The sequence below is a fragment of the Henckelia pumila genome, chromosome 2 (assembly GCF_033568475.1).
Source record: "Henckelia pumila isolate YLH828 chromosome 2, ASM3356847v2, whole genome shotgun sequence".
Taxonomy (NCBI): Eukaryota; Viridiplantae; Streptophyta; class Magnoliopsida; order Lamiales; family Gesneriaceae; genus Henckelia; species Henckelia pumila.
Genome location: NC_133121.1, coordinates 64,490,051 through 64,502,512, shown reverse-complemented (window position 1 = coordinate 64,502,512; position 12,462 = coordinate 64,490,051). Strand labels below are relative to the sequence as shown.

At 39.6% G+C, this 12,462-nt stretch overlaps 1 protein-coding gene across 1 annotated transcript; it reads left to right on the top strand.

Moving 5' to 3' along the window:
- The first annotated feature begins 542 nt into the window (after window positions 1-542).
- LOC140877695 (uncharacterized) lies at window positions 543-11,768 on the top strand. The gene is made up of 4 exons (XM_073281250.1): window positions 543-717; window positions 1,015-1,087; window positions 11,144-11,250; window positions 11,666-11,768. The coding sequence occupies exons 1-4, from the start codon at window positions 543-545 to the stop codon at window positions 11,725-11,727; spliced, it is 417 nt and encodes a 138-aa protein (XP_073137351.1). The 3' UTR covers window positions 11,728-11,768.
- The last annotated feature ends 694 nt before the right edge of the window (window positions 11,769-12,462 follow it).

Sequence of the window (12,462 nt, the reverse complement as noted above, 5' to 3'; positions counted from 1 at the left end):
TTAAGGACATAAACTAAAAATCCAACAAAAGATTTCACTAATCCTTGTCTTTTCTCTTATGAAGGCTCTAACTACTGTACATTCTTGGATTGCTCGCTCATTCATTCCCAATTCTTATTACTGTTTTTCAAAAAAATTTTACCGATTTGTGAATTTTTCTCCTCTTTGAAGAAATATGATCAATCTGATGTTCTCCTTGATTCTGACAACATGGAAAAATGGAAATCCTTGTGTCTTGTTTGGTCCTTTACAACCTTATCCAGAGTGTAGTACTTAGGTGGCTAGTGTTTTTCACAACATTTTATGCATTTTTGGACGTAAGTGTTCTCCAAGATTTTTTCCTTTTTTCTGTTTCACCCCCACCCCTTATTCGCTCTGTTGTGTTCTTGTATTCTTCTATATTGGCCTTTTATGTGATTTTAAAAGTTATTCAAGTGTATGCATATATTTTTCACAACATTTTATTAAAAGTTATTCAAGTGTATGCATATGTTTTCCTGCAAAATGCCCCTGATTTTTAAATACAGTTGAAGGCCCATAAAATGGTTCATAAAACGGATTTGGTAATAATTTGCATCTCTGGTGGCTTGACTGCGGGAATACTCATAGCATCACTTGAATTCTTTGGCATTTGTTGGTATAAGAGACATGCTCATCTTCGGCGCTGCTCAAATGAACGATCTGTTGCTATCCTTCCTATACGAACTAATGCCTTAGGTACAAGCATTGATTCAAGCGCCTCTATCTCAAATTCTGTAACTATCCTGGGTTGTCCAGTTGAATTAGTTTTCATACACATCACGTTTAGCGTAAATATATTCGTTGTTGGAGGTTCTTTTTCTTGACTGACTTATAATGGCATATTATGATTGCTAAAAGTTGGTTAATTTTGGATGATCCAAGTATTTCCTTGCAAATAATCCCACTTTTGGGTATGACATCAACAACTTTCAAGTATAAATTTTATTGGTTCCATTATAAAAAAAAAAGGACTTTTTTTCTTGAATCTTATAGGTACTTGGCTTCTGAATACTTCCAGCACGACAAAGTGTCTGATAAAACCGATTTTTACGCTAGCCATAAGGAGGTAATCTCTGATTCTGAAGCATTGTTGTTTGTCTTTGAGCCGATGCAAATGCAATTGCATCAGCATGTTCGAACTACAGATGCTTCGATCCCTCAGTATGTTCTCTTATGAATCTATTGAGTTTGGAACTTTTTCTTGATGATAAAAGAGGACCTTTTCAAATTTTGTCGCTTCTTGTCTATTTAAATGTTTGTATGATTTTATTATCATCGATGTTATTTCTCAGGACCTCTTGTTATATGCAAAAACTTGATAATGAAGATAAATGAATATCATTGAATTTTTTTCAGAAGCTATACTTTCAGAACTCCCATGATGGAAGCTGAACATATCTTGATTAATTTGTTGGAAAAACTGGCGAGTTCCCAGATCAATCACGATTGATACCCGGTGCAGCGGAAGTTTAAAAATTTTTCATGGAACGTTTCCATGGTATGGGTATCAACCGTTCATCGATTGAATTACGTGTGTGTAAAATTTAAATAACAATTAAATAAATTTTACCTCAAATCTCGCAACGAGATTAATGGACACCAACAGAACAATTCTGCTCTTGTTGTCTCTCCCTGGAACCGATGAACGCCTTCAATCAGGTCCACGAACAGAGGTTTAATCCCTCTGATAGATTGCACTAGAAAATCTATCAGAAGTTTTCTGCGAAGAGAATACACGAATTTGATTCGCTATTCCAGACTGCAATTCAAAATCACAGACCGGAATTTCTCAGACAGAGAGGGAGGGGGGCGACGGCCAAGCTTGAGAGAGGGGGCTAGGGTTTCGATTTTTTCTCTCAAAATTATGAGCTATCGTCTCTAATTTCTGTACTGAAATAACTTATTTATAATGCAGGCAACTAACACCTTAGGGCCCATTAGTCATAAGCTGGGCCCGACAAGCAAAGCCCGCTCGTTCAGAAATTAATATAAAATTCATCGTGACTCCGATTGATGAAACGATTTCACCAATGTGCACAGAAACCATTTCTGCACGTATTAAAGTCAAAATAAATTTTCCTGAATCCGAATTCAGTGGTTTCCAAAAATGTACATCCCTATGTCATTTTAGGAAATCCTACTCCCTTACTCTTAAGAAGTCCAACTTCTTTATTCATTAAATTTAACTCTTTAAATTTAACTATCTCAACGGGGATTAAAACTCCATTACACTGTGTGACCCTCAATGGTTCAGGGATACAGCTAGCCGTGGGCTCACAACTCCTTGTGACTCGGAACAACACTTTCCGACTTGCCCAACGAATCATGGTAAAGCGCCTAGCAACATCGCCCCATGATTCCCTAGGTATCACTGATAGTGCCTACAAGAACCAGTAGATTTTGGTTAGCGTACAGTACGGTCCCTTCATCCATATATCCCGATCGAATCAACAACCATTGGTATATCGAGAGTCGCTCAAGATTCGATAACTATGCAATGCATCTTGAAGATCAAATTAGTGACATCGCATGTGCTACTAAGAAACCATTTCTTAAATCACATCAAGTACTCTGGCCAGAGATTTGTCACACTAATATCTCCTCAGATCGCATAGGATATCCACACTCGCAAGTATGTGGTGAATCCTTGACAACAATGCATTGACTCCTATATGTGTCGTAACTGTACCCAATCTCGACACCTGATGACCCCCTCAGAGTCGGTAAACGAGTCAAAGCACAGTACTAGCATATAGAGTCTCCATGATGTTTCAAGTCGTAAGGACTAATGGTGTACAACCAAAACCGCGGACTTTATCCACTCGATAAGTGATAACCACTTGGAAAGTCCGGATAGGGTAGTTCGACTATTCATCCTATGAATATCCATTTGCATGCTTCGAACATCTCCATGTTCCCTACCAATGAAACGTGGTACTCCGCATCGCAAATGCTAGTCTCAAGCTCGAGCGATCCTTATCCTTATTATCGGACGGCTCAATCGACTAGGAACGGTTTTAGAATATACAGTGACTATAAGATGTATTTCATGATAGACATCTCCATGTTCTACCACATCTTACATACACTATAGTATATTCAAGGTCTTTATCAAAACAACAATAGTATATCACAATATAACAATATGAAGTAATATAAAGTCATTGCCATAAAAGTGTAAATAATATTAAACAAAAGATTGTTTATACAAAGAGTCAACAAAGCCCATAGCCACACAGTTGGCTCACTGGGCACCCACTCTTACAATCTCCCACTTGCCCTATAGCCAACTAGTCATACTACGTAGACCCATTGCTTCGCGATGTTTGTCAAACAATGGTCCTGGCAAAGGCTTAGTAAGTGGATCAGCGATATTGTCTGCAGAGGCCACTCGTTCGACACTGATGTCTCCTCTTTCCACAATCTCCCGGATTATGTGGTATTTCCTCAGTACGTGTTTGGATCTTTGATGAAACCTTGGTTCCTTTGCTTGAGCAACGGCACCCGTGTTGTCGCAGTACACCGGGACTGGACCAACAAATTCAGGAATGACGCCCAACTCTTGGACGAAATTCCTCATCCAAACGGCCTCTTTAGCAGCAGCTGATGCTGCAATGTATTCAGCCTCAGTGGTGGAATCCGCTGTGGTGTCCTGCTTGGAACTCTTCCAAGAGACAGCACCACCATTGAGCATGAACACAAATCCAGAGGTTGACTTCGAGTCATCCACATCACTTTGGAAGCTAGAGTCGGTATAGCCTTCCAGTTTGAGTTCTCGTCCTCCATAAACCATGAACATATTCTTAGTCCTTCGCAAGTACTTAAGAATGTCCTTCACGGCTTTCCAATGCATCTGACCAGGATTAGACTGATATCTGCTCGTGACACTCAGAGCAAATGCTACATCCGGTCTGGTAGATATCATCCCATACATGATACTACCTATAGCTGACGCATATGGTACATGTGTCATATTCTCTATCTCTGCATCAGTCTTGGGACACATAGACTTGGATAGAGAAACTCCATGACACATGGGTAGATGTCCTCTCTTGGACCCATCCATTGAAAACCGTTTCAATATGGTATCGATGTAGGTTGATTGAGTGAGTCCTATCATTCTCTTAGATCTATCCTTATAGATCTGTATCCCAAGAATGTAGGATGCCTCACCCAAATCCTTCATCGAAAATCTACCTGATAACCATATCTTTGTTGACTGCAACATCCCTACATCATTCCCAATGAGTAGGATGTCATCAACATAAAGTACTAAGAATGTCACCGCATCCTTAACTACTTTCTTGTACACGCAAGGTTCCTCCGGGTTCTTGATGAAACCAAAATCTTTAATTGTTTCATCAAATTTCTGGTTCCAACTTCTTGATGCTTGTTTTAGACCATAAATTGATCTCTGAAGCTTGCATACCTTATGCTCGCTTCCCATGGATGTGTACCCCTCAGGCTGCTTCATATAGATTTCTTCCTTAATGTCTCCATTAAGAAAAGCAGTCTTCACATCCATTTGCCATATCTCATAGTCATACCATGCAGCTATGGCAATAAGGATTCTTATGGACTTGAACATTGCAACTGGTGAAAAGGTTTCGTCATAGTCAACTCCTTGCCTTTGAGTATAACCTTTAGCCACCAATCGCGCCTTGTAGGTCAATACCTTACCATCAGGCCCAAGCTTTCTTTTGTAGATCCATTTACACCCTATTGGAACAATTCCATCGGGAGGATCCACTAAAGACCAGACTTGGTTAGTATGCATCGAATCCAATTCTGACTGCATAGCTTCAAGCCATAAATTCGAATCCGCATCAGAAATTGCTTCCTTGAAGCTTCTTGGATCACATCCAATGTCGGGTTCATCTTGACCCTCTTCAAGAAGAAGACCATATCGAACTGGAGGTCTAGAAGTCCTCTCGGATCTTCTAGGTGCAGGCGTGTCCAGCAATGGTTCCTGAGGTGTGGGATCGTTATTTTGTATTTCGGGTTCTTCTCGAACTTCTTCGAGTTCCATCATCTCGCCTTTCTTATCCAATAAGAATTCCTTCTCCAAGAAGGTGGCATTCCTAGAAACAAACACCTTTGTTTCAGCAGGATAATAGAAATAATATCCGATTGAATTCTTCGGATACCCCACAAAATAACACAAGCTGGATCGACTATCCAACTTATCTCCCACTGTCCGCTTCACGTAAGCAGGACATCCCCAAATCCTCAAGTACGAATACTTAGGAGCTTTGCCATTCCATAACTCGTATGGTGTTTTGTCCACTGCTTTAGTGTGGACGTTGTTCAACAACAATACCGCCGTTTCAAGCGCATAGCCCCAAAACGAAGGTGGAAGCTCAGTGAAGCTCATCATAGATCGAACCATGTCCAACAAAGTTCGATTACGACGCTCCGATACACCATTAAGCTGTGGTGTCATAGGAGGAGTCCACTGAGAGAGAATCCCATTCTCTTTCATATAGTCCAAAAACTCGGTACTCAAGTATTCTCCACCTCGATCCGATCGAAGTGCTTTAATACTTTTACCTAGCTTGTTTTCTACTTCAGCCTTGAATTCTTTGAACTTTTCAAATGCTTCAGACTTATATTTCATTAAATATAAATACCCATACCTTGAATAATCATCAGTAAAGGTAATGAAGTAGGTGTGGCCATGTTGAGTCCCTACTCTAAATGGACCACAAACATCTGTATGGATCAAATCCAACAGATTTTGACTACGCTCAGGCTTCCCCTTAAAAGGAGATTTAGTCATTTTCCCTTTTAGGCAGGATTCACAAGTAGGTAGAGAGTTAATATCAGACATATCAAACATGCCCTCTCCCACTAGCTTGTTCATCCTCCTTGAGGAAATATGACCTAGTCTAGCGTGCCAAAGGTTTGCCGGGTTTTGACTATCGATTTTCCTTTTGTTTGTTGTCGCCGGTTTGTCAATACAATTTACTGGAACGTCTTTTAGTTTTAAATTGTATAGATCGTTTTCAAGTTGTCCATTTCCAATTAAACATTCATTCTTGTAAATATTGCAAATCCCATTCACAAAATTACAAGAATAACCATCTCTATCAAGCATAGAAATAGAAATAATGTTTTTAATTAAATCTGGCACAAATAAAACATCTCTCAACAATAATTTAAAACCATTCTGCAAAATCAAACAAACATCTCCAATGGCCGTAGCTTCAACTCTGGAACCATTCCCGAGCCTCAGCTGGGTCTCACCCATTCTAAGCCTGCGACTTCTTGTCATCACCTGCAAATCATTGCAAATGTGAGATCCACATCCGGTATCCAATACCCAAGAAGTTGTATTAAGTGACATGTTTATTTCGATATAGAACATACCCTTTGCAGTTCCCAACTGCTCAAGATACTCCTTGCAGTTGCGCTTCCAATGACCCGGCTTCTTGCAGTAATGGCAAACATCCTTGGATTTTCCATCGTTTGAAGCCTTTGTCTTTTGCTTCTTCTCGGGTTCCACTTTCTTGGGTGGGGCAGAACGTTTCTTGCCCTTCATACTTGGCCCCTTCTTAGCAGAAAATGAGGAGCCCACCAAGAAAGCTGGCTTATCCTTCTTAAGTGTGGATTCATATGTAACGAGCATATTGACCATCTCTTCAAGGGTGGCCTCTATCTTGTTCATATTAAAATTTATCACGAATCCATCAAATGAAGAAGGAAGAGATAGAAGCAGCAAGTCCACATTGAGTTCATGCTCCAACACCAAATCAAGGGTCGCTAACTTCTGTATGAGCCAAATCACTCGTACCCCATGATCACGGACCGAAGTCCCTTCACGCATGCGGCACGTCATCAACTCCTTAACAGTAGAGAACCTTTCAGCCCTCGACTGAGCCCCAAAAAGTTCCTTGAGTTGCGTGTGAATGTCAGCAGCATTCACCGTGTCCTCAAATCGCCTCTGGAGTTCATCAGACATCGAGGCTTGCATATAGCATTTGGTCTTGATGTCATGGTCACACCATGCATCAAGTTTGGCCAATTCCTCCGGACTTATGTCAGCTGGTGCTTCCTTCGGAGGTGCTTTCTCTAACACGTAGAGCATTTTCTCCGAAGTTAAGACAATCTTCAACTTCCGGAACCATTCCGTATAGTTGGCGCCAGTCAGCTTGTTTTGTTCGAGGATCGAGAATAAAGGATTTCGCGAATTCATTGTATGAAATACTGAAAAGGAAAAACAGACATATATCAATGATTGTTTAACAATTTACTAAGACATAAAATAGGCGAATTTAATTTTATGAATCTCACTCCCACTATTTTAACGATTTCACCACCCTCTAGTGAAAACGGGAAACTTTTTCCTTAGTGAGAACATGGAGTCCAATTGACAAACTTATGGTCCCGAATAATATCAGCCAACCATAATTCTCAAAAGGTAGAGCCCAATTGCTTCCAAAGCAACCCCCATGTATTTACCTCATGTCCAATAAGGGCCCAATAATATGACGCCGTTTAAAGTGACATGTCAAGATGACCCATCAATATTAAGTTGTGATGGACGGTCGCCATGTGGATCCCCAATAATATGAGCCGATCCCATGGGAGTTCCACCCAACTTACAACATTTGTCGATCCAATGTACAGCTTTCCGACGGACGGGCCCCCCCAATAATATGAGCCGGACCGTATCCGCGGGTAGCATCACATACATTGACCGTTGATGGAAGGTAGGAACATTTAAACAATATTTAAATTTCCTTTATTTATCTTGATATAAATTTTAAATCATATTTAAAATGAGGGATTTTATTTATAAAAATATTTGTCTCATCATATTTAATTTATTGCATGCATTGCCGGATTCACGCAATTTATGTCTAAACATGCATACAATCATAATATCACATATTATATAGGATGATCGATTCCATTTCTAATTGACCCGTGGTTGCCAATCACGGGTCTTAGTCCAATCCTAGGTAATATGCAGTATGCAAATGCAATCCTATTACATATGCTTCCAATTTACATTTCTTCAGTCTTCATTGTCTGCTGGGCCCACCATCTTCAAATCTTGATCTCCCACTAAATCTAATGTATTTACAATTAAATAACAATGACAAGTAGGGGATACATTTTTAGGGGGTGGGAACGGGCTATAAACCAAGCCCACTTTTATTACATATGACATTCATATCGGGCCATAAACCAGGCCCATTAATAAAACCAACAACAATAAAGACAAAATGTAAATTCCTAACATACACCTACAAAATTGTTCATGGCAATCGATCATCCTTATCCAATAACATTTAATTCAAAATTAATTTATTGGATAACATGCTGTGGCAATTCAAATTTAAACAAGATAAAATCATATTTTATATATAAAATCACATTTCACATATAAAATCATATTTTATCTCCATATCAAATAAAATCATATTTTATCTATAAAATCCAATTTTACAAATAAAATCATATTTTATCTAATATATCATAAGATCATATCTTATCATCAATTGTACCAAAATAATTGATTTCAAAATTCAATTTACGGATAAAATATTAAAATTTTCCAAAAATTCAAATTTATCCAAAATCAATTTTAAAATTTACGGACTCGAACAATTCGATCCGAAATCTCGTGAACCAATCAAAAACAATTTTTGACCGGACCAAAAATAAAATTTTAAATATTAAAATTAATAAAAATATAATTTTTCCCGCGGGCCGCCCGGGACACTCCCGGGCCGGCCCGCACCCGGGGCGCGGGCCGGGGGCAGCCCGGCTGCCCCCTTAGGGCAGCGCCTGGCGCCGCCCCTGGGCGGCGCCGAGCGCCGCCCTGCGCAGCGCCCAGCGCTGCGCTGGGCAGCGCACAGCGCTGCCCTGGGCGGCGCCGTGCGCTGCCCTGGGCGGCGACGGTCGCCGCCTTGGGCGGCGCCGTGCGCCCCCTTTAGGCGGCGCCGTGCGCCGCCCGGGGCAGCAACAATTGCTGCCCCACCGGGCAGCGATCCAATCGCTGCCCGGGTTTTGCCCCGAAAAAATTTTTTTTTTTTATTTAAAATATTTATTTTGTTTCAAAAACCGAGACTCAAAAATTTTGTACAATTGATTAATTCAATCGATTGATCTGAGCAACCTGGCTCTGATACCACTGTTGGAAAAACTGGCGAGTTCCCAGATCAATCACGATTGATACCCGGTGCAGCGGAAGTTTAAAAATTTTTCATGGAACGTTTCCATGGTATGGGTATCAACCGTTCATCGATTGAATTACGTGTGTGTAAAATTTAAATAACAATTAAATAAATTTTACCTCAAATCTCGCAACGAGATTAATGGACACCAACAGAACAATTCTGCTCTTGTTGTCTCTCCCTGGAACCGATGAACGCCTTCAATCAGGTCCACGAACAGAGGTTTAATCCCTCTGATAGATTGCACTAGAAAATCTATCAGAAGTTTTCTGCGAAGAGAATACACGAATTTGATTCGCTATTCCAGACTGCAATTCAAAATCACAGACCGGAATTTCTCAGACAGAGAGGGAGGGGGGGCGACGGCCAAGCTTGAGAGAGGGGGCTAGGGTTTCGATTTTTTCTCTCAAAATTATGAGCTATCGTCTCTAATTTCTGTACTGAAATAACTTATTTATAATGCAGGCCACTAACACCTTAGGGCCCATTAGTCATAAGCTGGGGCCCGACAAGCAAAGCCCGCTCGTTCAGAAATTAATATAAAATTCATCGTGACTCCGATTGATGAAACGATTTCACCAATGTGCACAGAAACCATTTCTGCACGTATTAAAGTCAAAATAAATTTTCCTGAATCCGAATTCAGTGGTTTCCAAAAATGTACATCCCTATGTCATTTTAGGAAATCCTACTCCCTTACTCTTAAGAAGTCCAACTTCTTTATTCATTAAATTTAACTCTTTAAATTTAACTATCTCAACGGGGATTAAAACTCCATTACACTGTGTGACCCTCAATGGTTCAGGGATACAGCTAGCCGTGGGCTCACAACTCCTTGTGACTCGGAACAACACTTTCCGACTTGCCCAACGAATCATGGTAAAGCGCCTAGCAACATCGCCCCATGATTCCCTAGGTATCACTGATAGTGCCTACAAGAACCAGTAGATTTTGGTTAGCGTACAGTACGGTCCCTTCATCCATATATCCCGATCGAATCAACAACCATTGGTATATCGAGAGTCGCTCAAGATTCGATAACTATGCAATGCATCTTGAAGATCAAATTAGTGACATCGCATGTGCTACTAAGAAACCATTTCTTAAATCACATCAAGTACTCTGGCCAGAGATTTGTCACACTAATATCTCCTCAGATCGCATAGGATATCCACACTCGCAAGTATGTGGTGAATCCTTGACAACAATGCATTGACTCCTATATGTGTCGTAACTGTACCCAATCTCGACACCTGATGACCCCCTCAGAGTCGGTAAACGAGTCAAAGCACAGTACTAGCATATAGAGTCTCCATGATGTTTCAAGTCGTAAGGACTAATGGTGTACAACCAAAACCGCGGACTTTATCCACTCGATAAGTGATAACCACTTGGAAAGTCCGGATAGGGTAGTTCGACTATTCATCCTATGAATATCCATTTGCATGCTTCGAACATCTCCATGTTCCCTACCAATGAAACGTGGTACTCCGCATCGCAAATGCTAGTCTCAAGCTCGAGCGATCCTTATCCTTATTATCGGACGGCTCAATCGACTAGGAACGGTTTTAGAATATACAGTGACTATAAGATGTATTTCATGATAGACATCTCCATGTTCTACCACATCTTACATACACTATAGTATATTCAAGGTCTTTATCAAAACAACAATAGTATATCACAATATAACAATATGAAGTAATATAAAGTCATTGCCATAAAAGTGTAAATAATATTAAACAAAAGATTGTTTATACAAAGAGTCAACAAAGCCCATAGCCACACAGTTGGCTCACTGGGCACCCACTCTTACAATATTAACTTCACCAAATTCTCTTTTCATATTAATTCTACAGTACGCACCCCTTGTTTAATAATAATGATCGATTTACTTCTGTTTTTATCTGCCTTATGTTTTGATTTCTGCCATCTAGGTGGCTTCTCATGGGCTTGATCGAAGTTCAAAGGTGCTTGAGCAAACGACAGCTGGCTCTTTTTTTGTGTTTTAGCTCATGGACGTGCAATCGAAACAATTCTTCTGGTGAGTTTTGGGTGTGTAACTTGTTCTGCACAATAATTTTTTTTATTTTCTAAATGATTTTTCAAGGATCGACTATTGTCTTCTTAATCGCGTCACAGTGAGTTTTTCTATAGAAATCTAATCAATTCGTATGATATCTGAATTTTGTTTTTCCGTTTGCAACCAGAAGAATTTGTATGGTGTAGTTATCGATTTATCGAATCAAAACGTGTATTTTATGGTTTGTTGCTTCATTTCCTATGTAATTCATTGGAATTTTAGGGATTGGATTATGATCCATGGAATCCGTGGATACTGAGGGAAATGTACATATTTTTGTTGCTTATCTTCCTTCCTATCGGTGAATGGAACATATATATGTATATTTTGAAATCGTCGGCCTTTTTAAATTGATTTTGACGACTGTTGTTTTTAGGTGAAGGACTCTCGTCTTGTAGTCGATCATTGGAGAAGTCTCTCCAACAGCAAGGGAGCTAGGCTTCGAAGTAGTTTTAGCTGAGCCAGAAAGATTAGGAATTTAGGACCATTTTTTACTCTATTTTTTTAGTGTGTATGAAATTAGGATTCAAATTTTCAATTTTGAGTAATTTACACTACTGAAAAATTGTATATTAAATTTTATTTTTAAATTTCAAATTCTGAGGAATTTATAATATTGAAAATTGTATTTTTTTTGTTTTATACATAAAAAAGACAAGGGTGAAAAACCGTAGTTAAAGGGTCTTTAAAAGCTTTGTTAAAGGCTATGTAGTTAAAAGTGCAATAGAAAAGACTACGGTTTTTTACCGTAGTTTTTAACGACAAAAGACTACGATTTTTTATCGTAGTCTATGACCGTACTTTTAACTACGTGGCTATTAACTACGGTTTTAAACCTCCAATTAACTACGTTTTTTCACCGTAGTCTTTCAGCATTTTTGTTGTAGTGGTCCAGTCTGCTATAAAGGCCAAAGAGTTGCAAATAAAGATTCAATCAAATTATCAGCCACAAGGTGAAAGCCTTATGACAAGAGGTAGAACCGAAAATAGATTTCAAAGGGGAAACAAAAACAGATCTGTTTAAAAGCAAGTCAAGACCACCCATGAAGCTGAGGTGTTTCATCTGTCACAAGGAGGGGCACTTCAAGAGAGATTTCCCTGAAAGGAAGATGTACATACCAGAGAGGAGTAAGGAAAATGCAGAAGCCTCTCTTGTATCAGATGGCTATGACT

What these genes read in the sequence shown, in the direction of transcription:
- LOC140877695 (XM_073281250.1), top strand. Translation starts at nt 543, where the DNA reads ATGGTTCATAAAACGGATTTGGTAATAATTTGCATCTCTGGTGGCTTG. An exon ending in TATACGAACTAATGCCTTAG is followed by an intron (nt 718 to 1,014) that starts GTACAAGCATTG and finishes TGAATCTTATAG; the next exon opens with GTACTTGGCTTCTGAATACT. An exon ending in CAATCGAAACAATTCTTCTG is followed by an intron (nt 11,251 to 11,665) that starts GTGAGTTTTGGG and finishes TGTTGTTTTTAG; the next exon opens with GTGAAGGACTCTCGTCTTGT.